The sequence below is a fragment of the Musa acuminata genome, chromosome BXJ2-4, assembly GCF_036884655.1.
Source record: "Musa acuminata AAA Group cultivar baxijiao chromosome BXJ2-4, Cavendish_Baxijiao_AAA, whole genome shotgun sequence".
NCBI classification, from domain to species: domain Eukaryota; kingdom Viridiplantae; phylum Streptophyta; class Magnoliopsida; order Zingiberales; family Musaceae; genus Musa; species Musa acuminata.
In genome coordinates, this window is record NC_088341.1 from 32826701 (window position 1) to 32854424 (window position 27724).

At 38.3% G+C, this 27724-nt stretch overlaps 2 protein-coding genes across 3 annotated transcripts; one reads left to right on the forward strand and one right to left on the reverse strand.

Moving 5' to 3' along the window:
- The first annotated feature begins 1110 nt into the window (after window positions 1–1110).
- On the forward strand, window positions 1111–8212 carry LOC135610382 (monosaccharide-sensing protein 2-like). The gene is made up of 6 exons (XM_065104812.1): window positions 1111–2166; window positions 2359–2481; window positions 2791–3357; window positions 4233–5185; window positions 7076–7263; window positions 7418–8212. Exons 2-6 carry the CDS (start codon window positions 2403–2405, stop codon window positions 7854–7856), a joined length of 2226 nt encoding a protein of 741 aa, XP_064960884.1. The 5' UTR covers window positions 1111–2166; window positions 2359–2402; the 3' UTR covers window positions 7857–8212.
- Window positions 8213–8990: 778 nt separating this feature from the next.
- LOC135610384 (MLO-like protein 9) lies at window positions 8991–24976 on the reverse strand. Of its 2 annotated transcripts, XM_065104813.1 has the most exons (15): window positions 24788–24975; window positions 18777–18834; window positions 18374–18597; window positions 17406–17522; window positions 17227–17287; window positions 12453–12541; window positions 12008–12082; window positions 11850–11938; window positions 10839–10888; window positions 10703–10743; window positions 10446–10619; window positions 10200–10235; window positions 10041–10108; window positions 9763–9823; window positions 8991–9617 (listed from the first exon to the last, which is right to left on the reverse strand). In XM_065104813.1, the coding sequence occupies exons 1-15, from the start codon at window positions 24914–24916 to the stop codon at window positions 9213–9215; spliced, it is 1677 nt and encodes a 558-aa protein (XP_064960885.1). In that variant the 5' UTR covers window positions 24917–24975; the 3' UTR covers window positions 8991–9212. The 2 variants fall into 2 exon arrangements, with proteins under 2 accessions (XP_064960885.1, XP_064960886.1); XM_065104814.1 differs by lacking the exon at window positions 12008–12082 and having other exon boundaries at window positions 24788–24976.
- Window positions 24977–27724: the final 2748 nt, after the last annotated feature.

Consider the following 27724-nt stretch of genomic DNA (forward strand, 5'->3'; position numbering starts at 1 on the left):
CACCAGCCGTGTGCTGTGAATGGCTGCATCATTTCCCAAGGATTTCTTCGAGCTTGTTGGGGGAAATCATGGCTAGAATAAAAAGAAAAATTCTTCTATTATTTGGGTATTAATTAAGATCACACAAACCCATGCAGGTGCAGAGTCCCTCTTCCTCCGGGAGATGTGATCCCCACTCAAACAATCTCACAAGTGTCACCAACTCGGTGATGGCGATGATGCAGCGAGACACGGCGTGGGCCCACCCAAACAGCAGAACGCTTCCATGATTGCTTTCTGTTCACTGAATGTGGTGGTGATGGTGGTGGGGGCGGTGGGGAGCCACCACCCGCTGTTGGAGGTGCACATCACACCGTCACATCCGCATCAGGGCGGTCCGGCGCCTGTCTCTGGTTGAACAGTCTTTGCCCATCTGCACTTTGTGATTGCTAATCATGGTGATTAAATTAGCTAAGAGTGCCAAAACGATAAGGTGAGCTGCCCTTCGTCTCTTTCGATAAAGAACACGCACACACTCCATCACACCGATGCCATTCATCTCTCGGTTCGATTTGAAAGCATCGACAATCCCAGCCTCCATCAATCAATCATCATCATCATCCCCCCGCCCTCGACGAAACACACGTCGAGATCATGGCCTCCATCGATGAGCTATTTCAACTACACACATGAACGGAAAATATCGTAATGTGTTGCTAAGATATTATAGATTCGAATTGCATATATCGATTTCAAATCAGAACGACGACGTTCCATATTCACAGATCTTTTGGCTCGCTTTGATGGGAACGTAATTGAATCTTTTTCTCTCTCAAGAAAAAGTCAAGTTATTTGATTGAATGAAATGAACACATCAATTAAAAGAACAGACAATTCAATAAAGCAGTGATATATTAATTTAAATGTTTGATTAGTGATTGGGAATAATTTGTGACATGACATAATTAAACGTCACAACTTTGTGGGCCCAAACAAACTAACTTTATGCTTTAGATGGTGGGTGGGGAATGCTATGGTTAGATCCTAGGAATTAATTGGGCCTCATTAAATATAAATAATAATAATTTATAGAACATGCTTTGTCTTTTAATTATCTTTCTGCGTGATGGGTAGCGGTCGCGTAAGACGAAGTGGCTGATGACGCTTCCACAGTGGCCGGCGTTGGCCAGACGTGGATGGATGTTGATGAAGCAGACTATCTTCCTCCGCCGTCGGCTTCCACGGCCGTCTCCTGGATGTGAACCGTGGCTTCCGCGCTTGGACTGCCTCCCAAAGGCGGGTTCTTGATCATGTTCTTGCGCTCCTGCGCGAGCCCGCACGAGGTTCAGCGATTTCGTTTGAGCGAAGGGGATTGTTGACGGATCGGTACAGCTTCACTGCGACACTTTGTTTCCTTTTTCAGCTCCTCGGATTGGTTGAAGTTCTGAGGCTCCCATGGCGAAATGCAAGCAGAGGAAAGGGACCGAGTTTGTTCTCTGGGGAAAGAGAAGATCCTCCAAAGATTACGGGGGCTGGAGACATTAGAAGCGAGTAGTCGAGCGAGATGCAGTGTTGCGGCTGTTTTTGCAGAAAGATTTAGCTTTGGGTTGGGTGCGATTCTTTCGTTTTCAGAGGCCGTCCGAGGGTCGTCCGTGTGAAAGCGCGTACTTGAGGGTTTTCGGTGCGAAAAAACGCTTTAAGAAGTTGAGATTTTTACCGCTTCTCTGTCGGATCGAAGCGGCCATAGCAGTGATTTCAGTGCTTTTTTGGCGTTTTCTGAAGCTTTCACTCGCTCCTTTAAAGTGCAGTCCGTGAAGAGATAAGCTGCGAACTCCAAAGAGGGGAGAGCTGGAGAGCGTTGGGAGAGAGATCCAAGTGTCGGGTGCCACGGGGTGGGGGGGTGGGGTTTGGTCCTGCTGTTGCTCATCCCTCGTCTCTCTTAATTTTCTATTCAGCCGCTAAAAGAGAATCTCTCTCTTTCCCTTTCCCTTTCTAAGCCTGGGTCCCCGTGCTCGGAGCCCGTCGAGGTCCGAGATTCGAAGCAGCCAATCGGTTCTAGGGTTCCCATAATAAAGAAATCGCCGTTTTTTTTCTCTTCTCGATCCGGTGCCATTTCGCAGGCGAAAGCATGGGCTGCAAGACTTGATCTTTGGTCCATCGATCAGCCGGTATTGGGTCTCCTCGACGGTATGAGAATCCTCTGACCTCCGATGGTGTATCCCTATCTGTTTAACATCTCAAAATCGTTGTTTTGTTTCGCGAATCATCTCGTAACGGAATATAGTTCGAGTTGATACTATGACTCTGGTTATCTTGAGTTGGTAGAATATTTGATTTCGCCTTTTCTTCTGGGAGTCTCATCTGGGCTTTCTGTTATAGGTTCCTTTTATTAGTAAAAAGGTGCTTCATCCTTTGGTGCCAAGATGAGGGGAGCTGTTCTTGTTGCGGTAGCTGCTTCGATTGGGAACTTGTTGCAGGGATGGGATAATGCCACCATAGCAGGCATGTATATCTTAAGTGTCTTGCACTTTATCAGCATCACTACCATCAAGTCTTTTGGTCAAGATTGACATGGAATTGCTTTCATGTCTTGTTTGAATTGTGGTCGGGACCTCTCTCTCGTCCTCACTGTCGATGAATAAAGCTTTAACCTCGACTGATTCTGGCATGTTATCCATTCGTTCACTCTGATGAAAATCTTGAATTTCCATTGCCTTGTTTCTTTTTTATATTCGATGTTTCCTACATGTATCGATAGAGCACATGAAATTGCATCCAAATTCTTGATTGTCTTTCTGATGTCTACTTCAGGAGCTGTTCTGTACGTCAAAAAGGAATTTAAATTGGAGACCCAGCCAACTATGGAGGGGTTAATAGTAGCCATGTCACTTATTGGTGCTACTATCATCACGACATTTTCTGGAGCAGTATCAGACATGGTTGGTAGGCGACCGATGCTAATTATTTCATCAGTCTTATATTTCGTCAGTGGTTTGGTGATGTTATGGTCTCCCAATGTCTATGTCTTGCTCTTGGCAAGGCTTATTGATGGATTTGGAATAGGTCTTGCTGTGACGCTTGTTCCTGTATATATTTCTGAGACTGCTCCATCAGAGATAAGGGGATTGTTGAATACACTTCCACAGTTCAGTGGCTCCGGAGGCATGTTTCTGTCATACTGTATGGTTTTTGGGATGTCACTAATGGCAAATCCAGACTGGCGAGTGATGCTTGGTGTTCTCTTTATTCCTTCCCTCCTATATTTCTTATTGACAATGTTCTATATGCCGGAGTCTCCAAGGTGGCTCGTAAGCAAAGGGAGAATGCTGGAAGCAAAATTGGTTTTGCAAAAATTACGTGGAAGGGAAGATGTTTCAGGTTTGTGGTAGCATGATTTGCCACTATATTGATTTGTTTCAGAAACCTTTTCACGATTCCTAATTAATAAAATTTATGTCACATGAATGAGAACTTTCTTTCTTTTATTAATGTTACTCTTATTTAATAACTAAAATTGTTCTTTTTAAGTTTTCCTGCCCCCGGCCTTTGTACAAACCATGAAAATCCTTGAGAAATTAGAAAAAAATCTTAAGGGAAACTCATACAAATTTATCATAGTGCTAGATATTCTTTTGTGCATTTTTAGGTGTTGCATTCTTTGTTGCTAAGTTCTTATGTTGTTGATGTGTGGTTCAACTATTGTTTTCCGGTTACAGACATTTTGATGATACTGTTTCATTACAAATAAACACACATATCTGTGCATTCTCAAATTTTGTATTTCTTAAAAAATCGTTTAATAAAACTATTGTATTCTTAAATAACATGTGCATTTTTTGTACTTGATGATGTTGCCAGGGGGTTGACAACCAACTCAGTAAACAACAAAGATGTCAAATATCAAGCGCTACTATTTTTCTTTGTTGTCTTGCTGGAGCAGTCATTTTAATGTTTCACTTAATTTTGAACTTCAAAGAATCCAAAATATTTAGTCTAATGCTGGCCTAGCAACCTTTAAATATACGTAGGGGTTTGGGGACCGATATACGTAGCCTTACCCTTATATATTTAAAGAGATTATTTTCCAGACTTGCCTTTGATGCTGGCCTGACAGTTGCTCATTAATATTGCACTTTTTCTTTTTTGTGCATTGAATTTGTTATTTACTGTTTTGGTTCTTCGGTCAAATTAAGTGAATATCCAAGCAAATTGGCGACATGATTTGCTTATTTCTTTTTCTTTCAAGTACACAGGAGAAATGGCCCTTCTTGTTGAGGGCTTGGGAGTAGGTGGCGAGACATCCATTGAGGAGTACATAATTGGCCCTGCTAGTGAGCTTGATGACCAGGGAGCAATTGCTGACAAGGAACAGATCACGTTGTATGGGCCAGAAGAGGGTGTTGCCCTGGTTGCTCGGCCCGTAAAGGGGCAAAGCATCCTTGGAAGTGCTTTCAGTCTTTTATCTCGCCGTGGTAGTATGGAAATACAGAGTAACATACCACTGATGGATCCTCTGGTGACCCTATTTGGAAGTGTCCATGAGAAGCCACCTGAGATGGGCAGCATGCGAAGCACACTGTTTCCTAATTTTGGAAGCATGTTTAGTGTGGCTGAGCAGCAACCTAAGAATGAGCAGTGGGATGAGGAAAATCTTCAACAGGAGAGTGAAGATTATGCATCTGATGCTGGAGGAGATGAGTCTGATGACAATGTACACAGTCCATTACTTTCTCGTCAAACAACAGCCATGGAAGTGAGGGACAGTGTCCCACCGAGTGACAGTGTTTTCAGGCAAACTAGTAGTCTGACCCACATAAATGCTGGAGAGGCAGTCAGTAGCATGGGTATTGGTGGGGGATGGCAGCTGGCTTGGAAATGGTCAGAGGAAGAAATTCAAGATGGGAAGAAGGAAAGAGGGTTCAAAAGAATCTATCTACACCAGGAGGGTGTCCCTGGGTCACGGAGAGGTTCTCTTGTTTCGCTTCCAGGAGGTGAAGCCCAAGAAGGCAGTGCATTTGTCCAGGCTGCAGCATTGGTGAGTCAGCCTGCTCTTTATTCTAAGGAGCTCATGGACCAGCATCCAATTGGCCCAGCAATGGTTCATCCATCAGAAACAGCTGCTAAAGGGCCAAGGTGGTCAGATCTTTTTGAAGCAGGAGTAAGACATGCCTTGTTTGTTGGAATTGGGATCCAGATCCTTCAGCAGGTAAGTCTACATGTGAAGGAAGGATATTGGTTTTAGGTTTGCTTAGACTACTTAGCTTATAGTGAAAATTTGGTTTCAAGCATCTTCAGTGACTCCTTTCATTGGTTTTAGTAACTGGGAAAGCTTATCCTTCTTGTACTCCCTGGTGGTCTCCGGGCAACTTTATGACCTACATTTCCATAGCAAAATTTGAATATTCTAGTAATCCTGTTATTCCAATTAGTAAAACACTCGACACCTCTTTTTTCTCTAATGGTTACTTCGTAAATGCTTATATGTAAATACATTTTTGTGAGATTGCAAGACTTTATGCCATCATCATATTCTTTCACTTGATTGCAACCTTTGCTCTCGAGCAATACTTCCATATGAAGTGTCATGGCCTTCATCACAAGATTTATTGCATATACTACTAGAGGTATAATGACAACCTCTTTTCTTCTCAAATGTATGGGGCATCAGATGATACTGATACCCCATTGTTAATGATTTTTTATGCTTGTATAGACTAAGGAAGCTTTAATGGATCTAATATGCCATAATGCCCCAGTGTTTGAGTTCGTAAGATTGCCTCCTCTTCCCTACAAAAGGTTCCAACTTGATCCATAAATTAGCATTGCCTTCTCTTCCCTACCAAAAGTTCCATCTTGTGCTGCATTACTGCCTTTTCATTTAGTGAATGTATGAGATCGAGTATGGAATTCGATGTACTCACTTTACATTGAATGTCCGTTTCCCTCCTTTTCCTGCTAGGATTGGAAATCCTGTATTTTAAATATCCATACGGCCGAGTCATTAGGTTTCCAAAATAGTGTGATGTAAAAAGATGTGCTTCGAATCATTGCTATTTGACTCGGACCTGTTTTAAAAAAGTCGAGGTATTTAGAATTGTTTATTGACATGGACAAAGTAAGGCAAAACCTCTGAAATGATTTCAATATTGGACTCCAGGGCTGGTAACTCTTTTAACATCTTAAAGAATTGATGTTGCATAATCTTTGGTGACACAGACTATGAAAAGCGTGCTGCTTGGTTAATCGTTAAGACTTTCCCATAGATGTTATCATCAGGTTATCAGATTTTTCACTTTCTCTTGAAAGAACATGATATAAGATTTACAAGTTATGTCACGGCACCAGTTTGATTATGTGCACATGTTTCGAAGCATCAGGGGAACTCTTCTGATGTTGCCAACATTCATCTTTTGGCTTTAGTACTTGAACTGATTGATTCAATTTTAACATAAAATCTAGTCTTGTACGAACAGACAACAATAACAATCTTCATTGACGTTTCTGAAATGACCTCTTCGTACCTCCACATTTCTTTTTTACAGACTCATAGTCTTTGGTATGCATTTTGGCTTGTGATCTCAGCAGTTTGAGTGGTTACAGTCAATTGCTACTACTATATGTACCAAACCATATACTACTATGATTTGTATCTTCAGCTGAATTGTGTAACTTCTTATTTAGCAAACTACAGGCTAGACTATTCTATGAATACATGTCTGTTCTTCCTTCCACCAATGGAGAAGTAACTTTGTATATGTTTTGCCCAAAGAGAAAGTGGGTTTATTTCACTTTAAATTTCGTTAGGACCTACAAAATTTACATTCTTTTGATGTTCAGTTTTTTCATGATTTGGTAATATTCTTAGCACAACATCCATGCTTAGTTCTTTCTTGTTGTATCTTCTATATGTTCAATAAGCTTTTCATCTTTAGTCATACACTGCCTCGTTTCCAGTTCGTGAGCATTGATTAGCGACCATGCCATCAGGATTCAAGATCTAACAATTTTTCACACTACCATAGATTGCGTTCAAGAAACTTTCTTCTTTTATATTTCATTAAAGGCCATTGTTTGATACTGCTTCTCTGCTTTGCAGTTTGCAGGCATAAATGGGGTGCTCTACTACACTCCTCAGATACTTGAGCAAGCTGGTGTTGAAGTCCTGCTCTCAAATATCGGCATCAGTTCAGATTCAGCATCTCTCCTTATTAGTGCTCTCACAACATTGTTAATGCTTCCCAGTATTGGCATTGCCATGAGGCTTATGGATATGTCAGGGAGAAGGTAATTCGGCTTCTTTTCTGTCAGTTCATATCTAGACTTTTTTATTTGCATGATTGTTAGCATCAGCAGTATTTATTTAAGTATTCTATACCCTGCTTTTGCATTGCACCATGGGTTAAACAACGACCTTTGTCTCTCGTTTTACATTATGCAGGTTCCTTTTGCTGTTCACAATCCCCATCTTAATAGCATCACTGATTGTTTTGGTTGTTGCCAACCTCGTAGAACTGGGCAATGTGGTTCATGCAGTGCTTTCCACTGTCAGCGTTATTGTTTACTTCTGCTGCTTTGTCATGGGATTTGGACCAGTCCCAAATATACTTTGCGCAGAGATCTTCCCAACTCGGGTCCGTGGTGTGTGCATAGCTATCTGTGCACTTACTTTCTGGATAGGAGACATTATAGTCACCTACACCCTACCTGTGATGCTTGACACCATTGGCCTTGCTGGCGTGTTTGGGATTTATGCAATAGTTTGCGTCATAGCTTTTGTGTTTGTGTTCCTAAAGGTTCCCGAAACAAAGGGCATGCCTCTTGAAGTTATCACAGAGTTCTTCGCTGTTGGGGCGAAACAAGCTGCTGCACGAAATTGATTGTACTCAGCTATTATTATCACAAAGGTATCTTCAGACATCCTGGCCATTTCTTGCATACCTCTAAAGATGAAATTACTGTGTGTGAGCATTTAGAGTGAGACTACAGATGAGAAACCAAAAGAGATGCACATTTAAGCAACCCAAGGTACTTGATCTAGTATTTGGTGTTCGATCTGGTAATGATAAGAGTCGACGTTTGGAGTTCATCTACCTTCCTTTCAATGGCATTATCTTCTTCTTCCTTGTAATATTTTCTTATGTAAGAATGTTTTTTTTCGTGGATTTCTTCTACGACTAGGAACTGATGCAACCAGTAAAACTTTCTGTGAATTTGAAGCTAATAATTGTGTGCAGTCGGTTGGTCTTGATGATATGTCTGTTCTTAGCATAATTCTATATACCGATTAAAAAAAGGGGAAAACTATTGCATTTGGCTCAAGCCGAAGAGACAAACCAGACATAGTCAGCTAGAACAGCATATTGAAAAGCTGGTAAGCAGTTCATCTGTTCATGGCTGTTAAAATCTGTGAGCCTCGTGATATTGATCTATTTTTTTCTCATCTCTTCAACTCAGAACTGTCAAAGTTGATTGCATGGCTGCTACCCTGATACATTCGTGGCTGCTCTTGTCGTGAGCCGATCATCTTAAGTTCATGTGTTATCGCATGTTATCTTGGATTACAGTATATGTAGCCATCTTAGGATGCCAAGATCATTCTATTGTTAGATTGGACATCTGCCATGGAGTTGATTTCTACAATAATATTACTTTCTTGAATCCACTGATTCTTCATGTAAGTCCTCCAATCTTGTTATCCCTTGAAACAAAATGCTGTTATATCCAGCAATGGTATCAGATCATTTACATCATCATATTTATGAAAATGGTAATTCTTTTTACCAATGAAAACTAGTCATATGTATCTTTCATTGGATTCGATCAGAGTAAGCATCCGATAGACCGAACCCTTTTCCAGAAAGACTCGCTTTCAACTTAGTCATGTGGAACTCTCAAGTAATGTTTCATCCCAAAGCAGTCCTCTTCTCAAAGATTTTGACAAACTAACATTTACCTTGAACGATCTATATGAAATGAGACAGTGTATATGTACTGGAACAATGGAAAGTTGATTGAATGCAAGTTCATAATCTTTAGACCATCAACATTAACATAAATATATGTAAACATTAAGAAATCCAGGTAAACTGATGAATCCATACTTACAAGCTGCTTTGTACAAGCTCGTGATGTTATTATAAGACCATATAACCACGCAACACAAGCAACTGTTACAAGTACAGAGCATGCCTTTTGCAAGCAATTTTAACATCAGACATGATCATGAAAGGTCATCACTCTGATTGCTGTCCACTTTGAGCAGGAAGTTGTGCAAATGAGAATGAGAAGTTTTCTTGATCTTGTCCTTCTTTCACATGCAGCTGTTGCTCGGTTGGTCCTGCCCCCTGGTTGATCTCCGAGGAGGATATCTCGACTTCTCCACCTGAATTGCCATGGTCCGAGGCACCTCTCCGTGGAGAACGGTAGTGTGCTTCCCCCATGTGGCCTATCGATCTATATCGATGCATCGAATGAACAGGGGATACGCTTACACTCGCGCTTGGGGTCACCCCAGGGCTCGGGGTCCTTGATCCAGAATGTGAAGTTTCTTTAAGCTTCTTCTTCACGCCTTGATGCCATCTCTTGAGAGCCTTGCTCGTGTGTTCGTCAAATATGGACCTCTTCAAGTGTGACCCCATCTAAAGAACAAAACTTCAACATCCTTGACCAAGTTTTTAAAGATAAACTCAACATTTTTTAATCCAAGTGATAAGTTATGCAAGTTAAGGTGTTTTACATGCATTCTGGCAAACATTTATCAGAAATAGAAGAAAGAACAAATACCTGAGATACAAGTGCATATAGTGGAAGTGTAAAGTAGCTGCATAAAATTTGGCCCCCAACTCTGCAATCACAAGATTACAGGAAGAAGGTCCTTTAGTAAAGGAAAGGATAGGCATCTGATTGGTAACTAAGTAATCATTTCATCAGATCTCTCATTGGAGATTTCTTTAGAATGCTCATGGTTACTTTGTTTTTTCGGACACTTCAATTGTAAGCAATAAAAGAGTGTTCCCTCATGAGAAAAAAAGGTAACAAGGAGTGAGATTCTTGAAGCTTACCCGATAATAATTCTCGCGACAATGAACTTAAATTCATTGTGGAAACAAGACTTCAGCCCAAACTCATACTGCATAAAGTAAGCCGGAGCACCTTGAGTTGCAAGAAAAATATAGTGATCATCATAGATGAAGAAACTGCCCTAAAAGGAGGAGTTTTACCCATATCCAAAAGAAGTATGTAATCTGAAATGCATTCTGAAACACATGTAAAAACAGCAAATAAGATGTCAAACAAAGCCAGATATTAATCAGAGAACGATGTTAAAAAAAATAGACCATATTATGATTAGTCCACGACTAGAAGTCTGCATGTACAAATGCCATTTTTTGTTGACGGATAAACATCCAAATAAAGGTTGTATTATGCCACAATGACGTGAACTACGACAAGAAAACATCGCTGACCTGAAACAGTGCCAAATGGAGTAGAAACAGAACATATCTAGGGTGCCCAAACCAAAAGTGTTGATCACTGAGATGCACCAGAGGAATGCCCTGGACAACTGTATGCCTCTCTCGGATTTCATTAGCCATCATTGATATAATTGCCTGCAGCTTCATTCCAACTGCCAAAATTATCTGCATCACTAACACAAAAGATTAGTGATTCTAACTAAACAACATGGTGTATCACTCACATTTTAGGAACATTTCAGGCTTACAACTAGAGGAACCATTGATGCCCAGAATAGTTCCTGCCATCCTGATGGGAGAAGAAGTATTGTCATATGCCGAAAACTTGAAATATTTCTGCGATACTATCTTTTGCATGCTAAACAACACAAGATGTATGCTTACCATGAACATTAAGAAGCAAAACTATCACAGCAGAAGCCCATAAAATAGGACTGTTCAGACAGAAAGAAATGAAGATAAGAGTTAATGTTTTAGTAATAAGAAAATTTAAATCATAATTGAAGTTTTTTTCATATAGGAATATCTATGAAGTGCTTGAAGATATATTGTTTCATGTGGTCACATTAAGTAGATGGACAATTTAAGAATAGCCAATACAGTTAAAATGAGCCTTGCTTATTTGACTGCTAACATGAATATCATGTTTGACCTATACAATGGCGGTTTTGCATAGTGAACATAAAATTATGAGAAGGGGCCAAAACAAGGTTTTGCTGCTAAATATGCACCATAATTTAGAAAAATAAAGGTTTTGATCCTTCAAAATTGGGAAATGTGGGGGATCAAATAGTAATCAAGGTTTCAAATCTCAACCGCACTAGTTGGTATAGAATGGTATTACCAGTCTGATCAAGTATTGATATCGAAGCACATAGCTTGATATCAGTCCAATGCTATTCATATTTATTTTGTTATATATTTTATTCAGTGATATTAGGCAGTATAGTTTTGTATTATACTGGTACTGTCTGATCTGGTAGGTTATCAAACCATTGTCAAATAGAGAATCCTTGCTTGTATCATTGAAAGACCAGATTATCTCTTCATCTAATGTTTATTATATAGTCTGACCCCTATTTCATTCACCAAAAATGTTTTCAAGCATCGTATACTTTGTCGCGTTACAGTAAGGTTCTTAAATTCTTCTCCTAGTTTCACATGTGGGCGTATGTATAATTATCCAGAATGTGTCTAGACTTGAAGTTCAAAAAAACTCTTGAGAACTTTTTAAGCATCTAAAATATTTCTAGGAAGCAATCAATTTAGGTAAGTGAGGAACAATAATATGGAAACATCTTTGATTGTTTTGATGGTTACATAAAATGTCAGGTGATATGAATGCTGAAATACTAATCCTGACAAAATAATAAAAAGGTTTGGTGATCAAAATACCTGACCCCAACAACTACCTTGAAGTCATCCTCCATAGCCCTTTTGATGTATCTTTTGAAATTAAATTTTGTTCCCGGAGCCAGGTGGACCTACAAGCCTCAAATGATCAACAAAGTACAAATCTTAAACATAAGAAATTTTTCATGGGAAAAACTTACACTTATAAAACCGTGGCGCATAGTCAAGTAATCAACTTTACTAACAGACCTCAAGAATTGATTAAAGAAGCTTACCTGGATTACATGAAACCACAGATTGTCATATTGTACACAGTGATACAAAAATGGAACTATCACTTGATGCATGGCACCAAAATTAATACAAAAATGTAAATTTTCACTGCACATGATATTACATGAACTTTATAACTGTTAAAACATCAACCTTTATCATAATCGCAGGTTAATTCTTTTTTTTAAGTTTTAGATTTACAGTAAAGGGGTCAAGTTAATTGATACACTGCAAGAGAGGTGAACATATGAAAAGAATTGAAGCTAGCAAAAATTCTGGATATTTTGTCTTAATGGATCAAACTAACCACTCAAGAATTAATGATATATTTATACAGTAAAACAGAAAGCTGACGAAGCAAGCTCTACTTACAACGTATAACAAGATTGTGATTCTGTTCCAAAAGCTTGCGTGTCGCTTGACAAATGTTATCTCATCAGCAAACCTGAATCTTGATGGATCTGCATTGTTTTAGCATAAATATTTCACAATGACATTAAAAAGGACAATAGGATAGTACCAAAAGGATAAAAAATCATCCAAAATAAAACCTAAGCTATAAGTATAGTGACTAAGATCTTCTTTAAATACTTCTGTTCCACAAGCTGAAGAGAAAATCACCAACACATAGTGACCTATGTAATGACGAAATGATTAATAGTCATAAATAAACAAACGGGTGAAGTTAAATACAAGCAAACAAATATAACTTAGTATTGAACTCGGTTCCAAGGAATATTTCCTATAGAATTTGACGTGTATTAAAGCCCATCAAATGTGACAAACTGGCAACTATTAAATCCTTGTTCTTGCAGAACAGCTGGAATAGTCGAGCATAAATGGGCTCATGGGCCCTACATATAGACCTTGCATTCTCTGTCTCCACCTTCTCTTCTACCTTCTCTCTTTCTTCTTCACCTGTCTACTATGCTACTTTTCATAGCTTCTATAAAATGTTGGGCCCTTTCCTATTAGCTTAAGATTTTGATGGATTTGCAATTCCTAAAAACTTATCATGGAACTAAATCAAGTTATGATTTTAACTCCTGGCTCAACAGCTTTTTCATTAATATTCCATCCAGTGGTTATATTACCCACATATATATATATATATATATATATATATATATATATATATATATATATATATAGATATATATATTATTTTTTTATTTTTTTATTTTTGGCACAGTCTGTTAATACTTGGCAAGTGTTGTGATCTTGCACTTGGGTTCATGTGCCTAGTCTAGCTTTCATCCAGCTTGCACATGAGTGGGAATGCAAGTGCTTATTATAATCCTTTCTTGCTAGCTTAGTCTTTTAGATGAAATGTAACGGTTTAAAACTTATCGCAACTCTTTTTCTTGGTTGACATGGACAACTCTTTACAGATTAAGCATCTGCATACACTGATATGTAGAATCTTAAAAAAGAATAGGCACTCCACAGACAATAAGAAGTCTAGTGTGTTATAATATATATTCTTTTACAACAATCAGAGTTTATTTAAAGGGTTAAAAAATACAGTTGTAAATTACATATATAGCATAGAACATGACTAATGACATGTAATTATAGAGCATTGTTATCCAAGTCTCTTTAGTAAAACAATGATCTGAGAGTGCAGGGAAAATAACAAGAATTTTAACAAAAAAGACAAATCATAATGATGATCCATAACTCCATTTAATAAGAAAAGTATCACAAATCACCATCCAAATTCCATTAGCTTTAAAATGATGTAAGATACAAATCATAAACAATGAATTCAATATGATGTATCTGTCTTGTCAATCATCAAGAATGACACTAAAAAAATCAATGCCTACACCAGAGTCCCAGGAGCATCCATTTGTTTAAAATTAATTAAAAGGTTTGATAGTTCAAGCCTTCGGGAAATCATCCATGTATCCAAGGGATACCTAATGCTTGTCCAATACATGTTCAGTATGAATACAGAATATCTTTTGAATTTTTTATTTATATGCATCTCATATTTGACTGCAACCTTGGTGGTGAACTAGGCCAGGGGGAACTGATGACAACACTGGAAGGTTTTGTAGTGTAAAGATGATTTATTCAAAGGCTTAGGTTGGAAAAACGGGTTAGAGAAAATGGTTGGAACAAGTTCTTCGTGCCTCTCGGTTATTTTTCTCTAGAGAACTACCACCTGTGGCTGTTCAGAAGGCCTTGATTGGCTTTACATATCAGTGTCAGGGTACAACCAACAGACTCAGGTTGTGGCAGCCAAATCACAGTGACTAGCCAACTGCTGTAAGTGGGCAAGTGTTAACAATCTGAAACCTTCAGATTTATGTCAAATTAACTCACTGGAAACCTCATTCAAGAAGCTTTAGGAGTACCAGTGGGTTCATGCCAAAACTGGGACATGGCAGCTTCCAGCCATGAATCACAAAGTGCTCCATGCCATCTGTGGCAAAAGAGATACAATCATAGCAAGACAACATTTGATGGTACATGCAAAGTTAGCCTTGCAACTCTGATTGCCTTTGCAATAACATGGGAAGATTTAGTGTAGGCCTAACCTCGACAATGCCCGCCTGTCTGATAAATACATATGCTGCATCCACTGTCTATTAGTTGGTACTGTGGAACTACAAGCGAAAAGATGTTCCATATCTCTTAAACATATTTGTTCTAGGCATAACCTCTCATGGTTACCAAGCTTATATGTGCAGCGATTATGTGTATATAGCATAGACCGTTTCACCCGAACCGATACGAAACAAGCAGTATGTACCAGTCTGAGTGTGAATCGGTACGTGGACCACTTGTATATAGCATAGGCCGTTTTGGCCCAACTGGTACGAAATGGACAGTATGTACTGGTCCGAGCATTAATCGATACATGGACTGCCCCACGTCGGATGGTCCAGTCTGACACATTAAAAAAAAGAACTATTTTATGGTAACGTGAACCCTCTTCACCACACACAAGACTGTGAGCTCCACCTATTGTCGCCCATAGCCACCTACCACTTATCATCAATTTTGGGTACGCTTCCTACTCCTATTTGCCTTCCTCTTCCTTCGCCTTATTCCTCTTCTTCCTTCCTCTTCATCCTTGTTTCTCTTCTTCCTCCTCCTCTTCCTCTACCACCTCTTCTTTCTTCGCCTTCTTCCTCCATCCTCCGCTTTCTCCATCACCATACGTTCCTTCTGTTACGATTGGAGCGGCACTAAGAGGGGGGGGGGGTGAATTAGTACAGCGGATTAAAACGTCGGTTTTGGAAAATCTTTCGTACGATAAAAATCGAACTCGGAAGTGCTTAACTTGAAAGCGTATTCGTAAAGGTGTGCAGCAAAAGTAATGAGGAAGTAAAGCATGTATGAAGGTTTGCAGTAAGGTAAATAGCAATAAGTAAATGCAAACCAGAGAACACGCCAATTTAAAGTGGTTCGGTCAAATGACCTACATCCACTTGCGAAGCCTTCTTCAATGAGGCTCCCAACTTCCACTAACAAATCTCTTTGAATGGGAAGGATAAATACCCCTCTTACAACCTTTTACAAATAGTTCACACTCTTATAAATTTTTGAAGAGAAAGAAGGAGGTGAACACTCGAGCAATTGAGAACAAGACTTGCTAAAGACTTCTCTAAGACTTTTATCTCAATCTATTGCTTTCTCAAAGGTTGTGTTCTCTGCTGAGAATTGAGGGGTATTTATAGGCCCCAAGAGGATTCAAATTTGGGCTCCAAATTTTGAATTCTCTTAGGTTCCCGAGGCTGGCGGTGCCACCGCCCGACCTCTCGGGTGCTGGGCGGTGCCACCGCTCAGTTCTCGGGTTCTGGGCGGTGCCACCGTCTACACTATTTCAGCTCACTGGTTGGGCTCCAAACTTGGCCCAAACCAGTCTGAACTCGGGCCCAATTGGCCCCTACTTGGGTTATAGGATTAACACCTAATCCTAACCCTAATTAACGTGCTAACTACGAATTTAAAGACATTTCCTAAGCTATTACAAAGTCCGCAAGTCAAGACTTCTTCCGGTGAACTTCCGGCGGTCTTCCGATAAACTCTCGGAAACCATTCTACGGACTCCCGGCAAGCTCCGAGACTTCACGATTTGATCTTGGCGAGTTCCAACGAGCTTCTTCGGCAAGCTCCGACCTTTCTCAGCGAGCTCCGCGAACTTCCAACGAACCTTCAGGCGAGCTTCCGAAAAACCCTTCGGCAAGCTCCCTACTCATTCTCGGCTAGTTCCGGCAGCATTCTCGACGAACCTTCGGACTTCCGTCGAACTCTGGAACTCGCAACAAATCCTTCGCGCTTGACTCTAACACTTTGTTTCACTTTATGTCTTCGTCGTTATCGTAGTTAATCCTACACACACAAGCCAAAACTCTACTCCGATCTAGACAATTATTACAACGCGAATTGACATTCTGTTGCCTGGCACGTCATTGGTTGGCGCTTCGTCCGATTCTTCAGCGCATCGTCCTCTCTTGCAGCTTGTTGCCCAATCGGCGGTTGACCTCCGCAACCCCGATATCCTTGGCGTAATTCCGCTCTCCTTGGCCCGATGCCCGACGTCCGAAACCTTCTGCCGTCCAATATCCTGACGTGATCTCCTCCGGCGCAACGTCAATTCCTCTTGCGTCAACTGTCTAATCCTGATCGAGTAGACTTGTATCACTCAAAATACAGTTAAACATCTAAACACAATCAATTAGTTTCATCATCAAAATCCGAGATTCAACACCTTCCTCTTCCCCTTCTTTCTCTTCAACTCATAGATATGCACCAGTGTATACACTAGTACCGACCGATATGTACCGATCTAGCCAAGGACAGATATGAGTGATCTGTATGAGATGACAGTCCTTGGTATACAATACATGTGCACACATGTAATATACAGACACATATCTATATACAAACGCTTACTCTTTGTGTGACTTATCCCAAAACAAATGTCACACATGAATAATTTTATATGTACAAACCAGGTTCATGAAACATAATATTTTTGCTTGTAAAATGTAAAAGAACAGTGACATCTTAGACAGCACGAGTTGTGACCATAGTACGGAAGTTCATGTGGAACAAACCCCCTTTTTAGGTGGATGATTAAGCTATGAAATAATTATAGCTAACAAAAAAAAAATTATGAGCAACATACCACTCGAGAATGCATAATCAACTGATTGAGTCTCCTTTTCCCACTCCTTCCATGCATGTATCTGCATGAGAGAAGTTCTCCAATCAATGTAAAAGTGATGCTATCACAGAGTGTCATGTATAGAGAACATTCTGAAGTTATTTCAGCAGAAGATAATGAAATCTCTAGTTCTTACAAACCTTTGCTCTTCCCAAGGCCATTATAAGAGCACTATTTGCTACATGGAGCACAGCCAAGAAAAAGATGAAAATGTGCAACTGATGTAATCCATTTACAGATATAAGTGGCACCTTTCCCTGTAAATCAGAACACAAACAATTAACTAGCAGAAAAATCACCACACCACACTGCTATGTAATAAAACCATCAAAATTTGTACAGTTCACTTTATTTTTGTCGCTTACATGAGGAAACAGAATCATGAAGTTCTTCAGGAAAATTGATGCTTAATAGGTGGAAAGATTACCTACATGTTGGATTTGGTCAGATTCAGTAAATTATTAAAAAAACATAAACATCAGTGCATGAAACAATAGTTAAACATAATAAGTTGATGGAATTCCAATCCTATGCTACTGATTCTCAACATAAATGAGCACAGGTATCGTCATTACAGTGATGCTTGATTTTGATGGATTTTCCACACTTCATGCATCTACCCTCAACCAAATAAATAGTTCAACAAATGCCACATGACCAGGATGTTTTGATTATATGGATTGGCAGAGGCTATAGATTTTTATGCAAAATATGTCCTGATGATGCCGCTCTTGGGTGGAAAGACCATAAATGATTATGTTATACTATTTCATAAAAATTAGATGATAGGCTTCTTTATTCAAGTATTGCAATACTTTTACAGGTTTCAGAATAAAACACTTGAATTAATACATGCCCTTATCAATATCCTGAAAAATACTAAAGATCTCAATAGTGATGTATAATTAGCATATATAAGCTATAAACAAACCATTTTTCTCACAGACAATAATGTGAAGAATTTCATCTGTGGTGCAACTATATAACAAATAGAAAAATTGCATTTTGCTCAAACAAACCAAAAAGTGCATTCATATTTCCGAGAAATTTTGCAAAACAGCTGCAGGAACAACCAAAACAATTTGATACTTCTAAAAAATTTACTCACCATGGGACATGAAGCAGGTGAACCAGCTGCCAAGATCCTACGCTTGGCATTTTGGTCCATGAGCAGTCTCCTATGGTTTCCTCCACCTGCCTCTGATGTCAATGTGTCGTTTTTAAGAGGGCATGGCAACATGGTTTCTGCAACTTTATAGGGTATGCATATTTTGGTGATGTAAGTCTCTCCAATGGTCAGCAGTAAGGAAATGAAACCAAGAATCATCAACTCTGCAAAAACCATATGTGAACACAAAGTGACTTGTCTGCGGAGCAAAGTACTTTATGCTGTCTAATTTATAGAGTTAGCTACAGTTACTGATACCACATATGAGAACTGGATGTAAATGGAACTATAGAATTAGCATTCTATGTTTGTGTGATCACAGGAATGAAATTTCAGATCTTACCAGCTTTAACTTTCTCGAGGGCATCGAAGAGAGTCTTCTTGTGCTTCTTTGTAAGCCACTGGTACCCAAGTCAACAGAAAATGATATTATATCTTTTGTGGCTAATGGGAAAAAAAATATACACTTAAAAGGAAACTGGACAATTTGCAGGCTTGGATTCTAATTGTGGCACAGAATCAAAGCAAGTTCTTGACACAAATGAAAGATGATGAAAAAAGAAGACATAGACGCAAAAATTCTCAAGCTTCATAATAATAGTGTCATTGAAGGAGCCAAATCTTGAACTTGGTAACATAGTACAATGTAACACTTGCAAGAATACAATATCAAACTGATTACGCCTTCCGATGACAATAATCATACATGAAACTTTTGAACCTAATACACTTAAATGATAGTTATATTCCAATTCTGTTATCAAGACATGAAACCCAAAAGCATCATTCAAGTGGAAACAAGAAATATTGAGAAATTACGCCTTCCGATGACAATAATCATACATGAGTAGACCTCACCCAGGAAAAGTGCCAACAATAAAACCTTAGAAGAAGAAATCAGAAGCCATATACATCTGTGAACCCTGGTTAGTGGAACAAGAAAGAAAAATCAAGAAACCTTAAGAAAGGAAAGGGGATGAGAAAATAAAGGATAAAGTTTCTTCAAATAATGAATCATTTAGTGTTGTAAGACATATTCAAACGTAGAACGGTAAAAAAGTTTCGCCACAAGCCCATCACAAAATCAAGAACAAGCCTTCCCTCAAACAAATCTAAAAAATAAAAAGACATAAACTAGTCAAAACGTAGAAAATTATTCTTTTTATTCTTTGTAAAATCCCTTGTGATGAAGGTTGACGGGTACACCACATCTTTTTCTCAAAAATAAAATAAATTCCAAGAAAACTAATAGTAACGAAGAATTACAATAAAAAATAAAGAATAAATGCCAAGATACGATCTTTCCATCTTTTTATTGCTGCAAAATCCTAACACTCTCAAGAAAAGCAGTCAAAATTCCTACCAAAAACGAGAAGGGCTTTTTGTTGGGGATGGAGGAGCAAGGAAAAAACAGAATACTACGATGCAAGAAAAAGAATCCTTTCGATTCAGGAAATACGATGTAGTATTTAAAACAAGAGGATTGACAAAAACACTTACAAGATATTCCCAAGTGCACACACTCTCTATATATCTTGCTTCATGAACTATGGTCCTATTTATATGACCTAGTGGTAACTACCTCACTCCCCATGTCACCCATGATTGAGGTAGTTATTGAAATTACCCTGTAACTACTAGATCATGATTGAGATAGTTATTGAAACTACCCTATAACTACTAGATCATGGTAACTACCTAGATAACTATAAATCAAATCTCAACACTCGCCTTTGATTCATAGTTACATACACCGATTTGCGACATGAAATAAGCATGCTTTTGAACTGGAAGCGACTTGGTGAGGATTTCCGCAACTTGTTCATCTGTTCCACAATACTTCATTGTTATGGCTTCACTTGCTACAAGATCTCGGATGAAATGATAGCGTATCTCTATATTCTTCGTTCTTCCATGAAACGTTGGATTCTTCGTCATTGCAATTGTGGCTTTATTGTCACAAAATATTTCCGTTGCTTCTTTTTGTTCTTGATGAAGATTTTCAAGAAGTCTTCTAAGCCATATTGCTTGATAAGCTGCTGATGTTGCGGCTACATATTCTGCTTCCGATGTCGACAACGCAGTTGTTGCTTGCTTTTTAGAACTCCAAGATATAACTCCCAATCCGAGGCTAAAAACATTGCTTGAAGTACTCTTTCGATCATTTAAAGCTCCTGCCCAATCACTATCAGTGAAACCAAATAATTTACAATTAAAATTATGATAATACCAAATACCATAGTCTGTAGTTCTAGTAATATAACCCAGAATTCTTTTAACAGCTCCGAGATGATGTTTGCTTGGGCTATGCATAAACCTGGATACTACACTAACAGAGAATGCAATATCTGGTCGAGTATAAGTTAAATAAATCAAACCTCTAACCAAACTTCTGTAGTACCTTACGTTTGTCAGACTTGTACCATCTTCAAGTTTCAATTTCTCATTTACATTCATGGGTGTTGCTGCAGCTTTGCAATTAATCATGTTAGATTTTTTTAGTAGATCTATTACATACTTTCTTTGTGAAATAAAAATTTCATCTGATCCTTGCTTCACTTCCAACCCAAGAAAATAGTGTAGTAGACCTAGATCTTGTTGCTGTGAATATCCTTTTGCTACAAGTTGTGCCTTATGCTTTTGGATACTTCCATCTGCATTAAACTTTGTTTTGAACACCCATTTTAATCCAATAGCTTTCTTTTCTTTCGGTAGATCCATTAACTCCCAAGTTTCATTCTTTTCAATTGACTTGATTTCCTCCTTCATTGCTTTTCTCCATTCCTCTTTTTCAACTGCGTCCTCAAAAATTGTTGGATCTGAAATAAATAAAGCAAATGTTGAGTTATAAATTTCTGTTAGTGATATGAAATTTCTTGGAGGGGTTTCATCTGAGGAATTAGAATTTGAACTGCTATTTGGTGAGGTTGACAATGAACTTGTTAGAGCAGGATCTGTCATTTGATTCTGCGGAGTGTCTAGTTCTGCTGGAATCTGCATTTGTGTTCTACCTTTATTGGTCTCCCAATTCCAACTTGTCCTTTCATCAAACATAACATTTCTGTTAATAATAACTTTGCCACTAACAGGGTTATATAATTGATATGCTTTCGATTGTAAGGAATAACCAATTAAGATGCATTTTTCAGATTTTTTATCAAGCTTGTGATAATTTTGTAAATTCACCAAAGCATAAGCAATACAACCAAAAATTCTTAGATGTCTAATACTTGGTTTCATACCATACCAAGCCTCAAAAGGAGTTTGATTCATAACAGCCTTTGTTGGTGAAATATTCAACAAATAAACTGCTGTTGCAATTGCTTCTGCCCAAAACTGATTTGGAATTTATTTTCCTTTAAGTAAACTTCTTGCCATTTCAACGATAGTCCAATTCTTACGCTCAGCTACACCATTTTGCTCCGGTGTATATAGTGCTGTCAATTCTCTGTGAATATCATTTTCTTCACAAAAAGAATTAAACTCATTAGATAAAAATTCACCACCTCTATCTGTCCGAAGTGTCTTTATGTGTCTACCACTTTGCCTTTCTACAAGTGCCTTGAATTTTCGAAAATTATCTAATGTTTCATATTTCAGTTTCAGAAAATATATCCAACTCATATGGCTATAATTATCGGTAAACAATAAAAAAGATTGACTTCCACCAAATGATTTTGTATTCATAGGTCCACATAAGTCAGCAAGAATTAATTCAAGACAAGTATATGCTCTCCATGCTTTTCCAATAGGAAATGATTTTTTACTTTGTTTATCATAAATACATTCTTTACATACATTAAGTGTATTAATCTTGGGCAATCCGAAAATCATTCCTTTTTGACTTAACAACCTTAAACCCTTAATGTTAAGGTGTCCATATCTTAAATGTCATAAATTAGACTTATTCTTTTGAGTTGAGATAAGCGCATGTCTTTCAATATTTGACACATCAAGTGGAAACATCTTGTTTTGCGTCATGCAAATATTTACTGTAATCAAACCAGATTTTTTATCTTTAATAGTGCATGAACTATCATCAAATATAACCGAATATACATCATCTGTAAATTGTCCAACACTCAACAAGTTATGTGATAAAGTAGGAACAAAGAAAACATTATCAAGGTATTTTACCTTCCCTTGATTTGTCTTCACCTCAATTGTTCCTTTTCCTTCCACTTGGATTTGCTTGTTATCTCCAAGTCTAACTTTCAACTTGTGAGTTTCATCAATATCTCTAAATATTGATTTTATACCTGACATATGATTAGAACATCTACTATCCAAAAACCAAATATTATTTGAGATATCATGAACTTGTGAATGAGTCATAAACAACTTACTATTTTCTTCATTTTCCTCCACATAACTTGTTTGATTTTCTCTTTTCCAACAATCTACCTTCATATAACCAAACTTTTTACAATAGTGACATTGAATTCCACTCTTGTAATTTTTTTTTATCATAATTTGATTGTCTTTGTTCATCAAACCCATCAAAGTGTCCTCTTTCTCTTCCTCTTCCATTTCCTCTATCACGAAATCCTCCTCTGCCACATCCTCTTCCTGTTGATTTTTTGTCTTCTTTTGAAGTAGAAGACTCTCCCTTAACCTGAAATGCTTTCTTTTCGCCTTTTTCAAGTAACCTGTTTAACCTTGCTTCACGTGCTTGCAAGGAACCCATTAGTTCATCAAATAAATATGTAGATAAATCTTTTGACTCCTCAATTGCGGCAACAACATGATCAAATTTCGAAATTAAACTTCTCAAAACTTTTGTAACAATTATATGATCAGGAAGATGTTACCATAAGATTTCATTTGACTAACAATTTCAGTCACTCGAGAAAGAAAATCATGCATCGATTCATTGTTTTTTATGAACAAAATTTCAAACTCACGATGAAGGGTATGAAGTTTTATCGTAATCACCATTGATAAGCCTTGAAATTCATTTTGAAGTATCAACCAAGCTTGCTTTGAGGTTGTCGCTGCTACAATTCTTAAGAAGATTGTTCATTTTGAAGTATCAACCAAGTTTACTTTGAGGTTGTTGTTGCTGCAATTCTCGAGAAGATTGTTCATTTTGAAGTATCAACCAAGCTTGCTTTGAGGTTGTCACTGCTGTAATTCTCGAGAAGATTGTCTCATATACAACTTATTGAATGAAGAATAATACCTTTGAGTCCTTCTTTCTATTCTCCCTCGGCCTGATTTCATCATCTGGATCCGCATATCGATTTTCTATTAAGTCTCAAAGATCTTGAGACTTAAATAAAGTCTTCATCTTGATACTCCAAAATTCATAGCATTTGTCCGAGAAGATGAGAATAAAGGGTTGAGACATAGAATTGTCATTGAAAGTCATAATGCCCTATTCAGATTGAAACTAGGCTCTGATACCACAAATGTTAGGGATGGAAGAGCAAGGAAAAAACAGAATACTACGATGCAAGTAAAAGAATCCTTTTGATTAAAGGAAAAGCGATGTAGTATTTAAAACAAGAGGATTGACAAGAACACCTACAAGATATTCCCAAGTGCACAAACTCTCTATTGAGATTGAGGTAGTTAATTGAGGTAGTTATTGAAACTATCCTGTAACTACTAAACTACTAGATCATGATTGAGGTAGTTATTGAAACTACCATATAATTATTAGATCATGATAACTATCTAAATAACTATTAGACTACCATATAATTACTAGATCATGATCGCTTTTCCTTTAATTAAAGGAAAAACGATGTAGTATGTAAAACAAGAGGATTGACAAGAACACCTACAAGATATTCCTAGATCATGATAACTACCTAGATAACTATGAATCAAATCCCAACATTTTTATCTTCAGTAACTCTCAATATCTAATTTCTCACTCACTTTTCCATCCACAGTCTCTCCACGGATATACCGACAGAGAGGCACTTCTTCTGAATCGGCTCTACATTTTGGTAAGCCATAAACAAACGTAAAGCTGTAAATAAATTCTCCACTCTGTCACAAAAGCCGGTCCCGCAAACGAAAAGCAATCCTTCGCCCAACGCAAACAAAAACCAAAACGACCCGTCAAAAAGTAGCAATTTTTCTTGTTCCTTGCAAAATCTCTCGTCCTGGAGGTTAACGGGTACACCTCAACTTCTCCTCAGTAAGAAAAATGTAATCAAAGAAAAAGTTGGGCAAGAAAGAACTACAAGAACACGACAAGAAACAAAAGCCAAGATACAATCTTTTGGACCGTTTTCCTGCTGCAAAATCCCAACACCATCAATAAATAGCAACGGAAACCGGCACCGTCCCGACAAAATTCCTAATCAGGAGACGAGAACAGAGAGCGAGGCATCCCCTCACCTCTCCAAGGTGATGCAGTCCCTTCTCCAGCAATAGGGAGATGAGAATGAAAACCGAACTGACAGCCGCCACGGCCCACGTCGGCGTCTCGTCGAGATCCCTCGAGTCACCTGCATCTCCTCCCGCCATTCTCCGACACCTTCCGACCCTACCGCCCTCCTCCGGGTGACTTAAAAAGCAACAAAGCTTCTTCACTGCTGGCTTTATGTTCTGCAGGAGAAGCTCAAAAATTGTAGGAATAATATATTTTGAGTGATTTTCCAGAAACACCTTTTAAAAAAATAGTGGAAGCAATTATATTCTCTTTTAAGAGTATTATACTATAATATCTTTTTATTTAAAAAATATATTTTTGGTACTTAATGTCATGTGATACTTATACTAATTTTTTAATATATACTTGGTATGATTTTTAAATTATAATGTCATTTTTATTTTTGATTGTATCAAAAAATTATTTATATAACATTATGTAAAAAACAATATAATGCTAACTTGTGGCATTATATTGTAATAAAAAATTTGTAGGTGTAATTATTTAAATGTTTGAATGTATTATTAGTTACATTTGGAGGTACAATTAAAGCAGAGGAGATGTATAGGACTCAAATTCCGGACTTATATATTTGATATAATTGTCTTACTTACAACTAATCAAATCCACATAAGGAGGACTTGCAAATAATATGCCCAAGATATTATTCAATGTATCTTATATTGTGGTATATGTTGAAGTTTAGGTACTGCAAAAGACTGTGATTATGATAGCTGATGGTTTGTGGATGATACCATTTCTAGGTCATGTCCTCATCACCATGATGAGCTGCTTAGAAATCTCTATCTCCACACCATGGTATTTGGAGACTGGAAAATAAATATCAGTGCTGCAGCGGACAAACACAATTGGTGCCATGACTGTGCATGCGTCAGGAACATTTATTAGGGTTTTGATTGTCGTCGAGGTTGCTTCGTCCTCGTCCCCGTCTCTGGGATTTGGACGTCGTTGATCTTTCTTCCAGGCGACAGAAATCGTCTGCTGACCAATTGTGTCACTGTGCATGAAGAAATCTCCGCCATTTTACTTGGCTAAGTCTCTGCTTTTCTGCATGCGTACACACTGCTTATCGTCTACTTCGCGGAAAAGATCAGAATGAAGTTAGGGTTGAAAAGAGTTCAGAGCGTGGAGAGAAGAGAAACCTTACGAGTGTTTGACATGTAATGGCTGAATTGGTTCTGCAGTTGACTGAGCTGAAGTGAGGAAGGAGAAACAGGCTTCCATGTGTTTTGGATGAGAATCTGGGAGAGAGAGAGAGAGAGAGAGAGAGACAGAAAGAGAGAAAGTGTTTTGACTTTCCCATTTCAGTTTGGTAAAAGACGAAGTGATTTTGCCTGTTTGTGGTAAGTAAACAAGAAAAAAGAACAGTTTATAAGCCTCAAACACAAGAAATATTAATGGCCGAATAGATTGTTACCATCCATTGCTACAAGTTTTTGTGATCTTGTATACGTTCTTCGCTCGAAAATTAATCGTCTTCAGTTACCATTACAAATTTGCGGCAAAATATCAACAACAACAAAATCCTCTATATATCCTTATGGGATGGAAAACTCCTAAGAAATTTGACTGTGTCCAACTTTGCAGCTGAGAAACACGACGGATAGATGTCAGAAACGTCAATAATTTAGTTCCATGCATTCAAACAGAGAAGGATCTTATTTCCCTTATAAAGAAGAAAGAGCTAAATGACTATTGTGGTGTGGAGGTCCTTCGTTGATCCAAATCCGCATCCATCGTTTTCGCCTTCATGTTCGTTGAGAGAGTTCCTCCAAATCATAAATTCTAGCTCGATTTTTCGTACGGTTTGGGAGGAAAGTTGGGTTTTTGCTTGTTCCTTATGTCTCTTGGTTCGCCTGCAGGAATGCTTTAATCCACAAATTAGTCGTAGTTTCTCTGTTGACTTCAGGGATCGTTGGAGAGGGCATAGAAATGGGTGCACGCTTTAGATTTAGATTGGGCTCCGTCGATCTCTTGCTGGAAATAAATGTGATTTTAACCTAATAACTCTATCCCTTCTTCTTATCAAATTCAACATTACGGAGACACTAGAAAGCTTCTTCCTTTCGGTGTCTTTCTGGCTTTGAAGGCTTTTCAGGATCATGATTTGCTTTGCCTTCATTTCAAAAAGCAGTATGTTCATGATAAGTGAGACGATCCATAAAGAACAAAAGTTAGGGTTCTTCTAGTTCATGATCGATAAGATGATTAGTAAAGAATTCATCAAGCAAGCACTGTACCTTCTGTGCAGCCTCATCGTTTCTCAAGGAGGAAACCTACAGGCAATCGTCGAATCCAATTAATGCACCAGGAAAATAAACGGAATGCAGGGAGAAGAAGGTTGAGTTGCAGACAAGGCTTCTTGCTCAACGATAACTGGAGAATCAACGGAACAAGATATCTCAAGAACAATCTTAGTTCTTCAGGTCTAGATCTCTTTCCACGGACCATTGCACTTGATCGATCAAGATTAAAAATCTTTACCAAGAACAATGGAAGTAAATGCATCGTTAAGAAACCTTTTGCTTGGATCCAGAATCCTCCATCACCAGGACATCACACATACGATCCAAGTTTTGTTGCGCCTCCGTCTTCAGCTTCAGCTCCTCAACTTTACGTGTCACGGGTCAAACGGTGCTCTGCAAGTGCCATGATCAGAATCCGACCGCGAGGAAACACCAGAAAGGGAACCCAGCACCGGGAAGAGAAGGCTGAAGAACATGCACGAACCTTCAGTTTCTTCGTGTCCGCCGCCACCTCAATAATAATAACAACACTAAGAGAAAAAGATTTCCGAAACTTGGAAGCCTTCTCACGTAGATCGTTGGCTTCCCTATGAACATGCACTATCATAGTCACATTTAAGGATCTACAGAACGTCA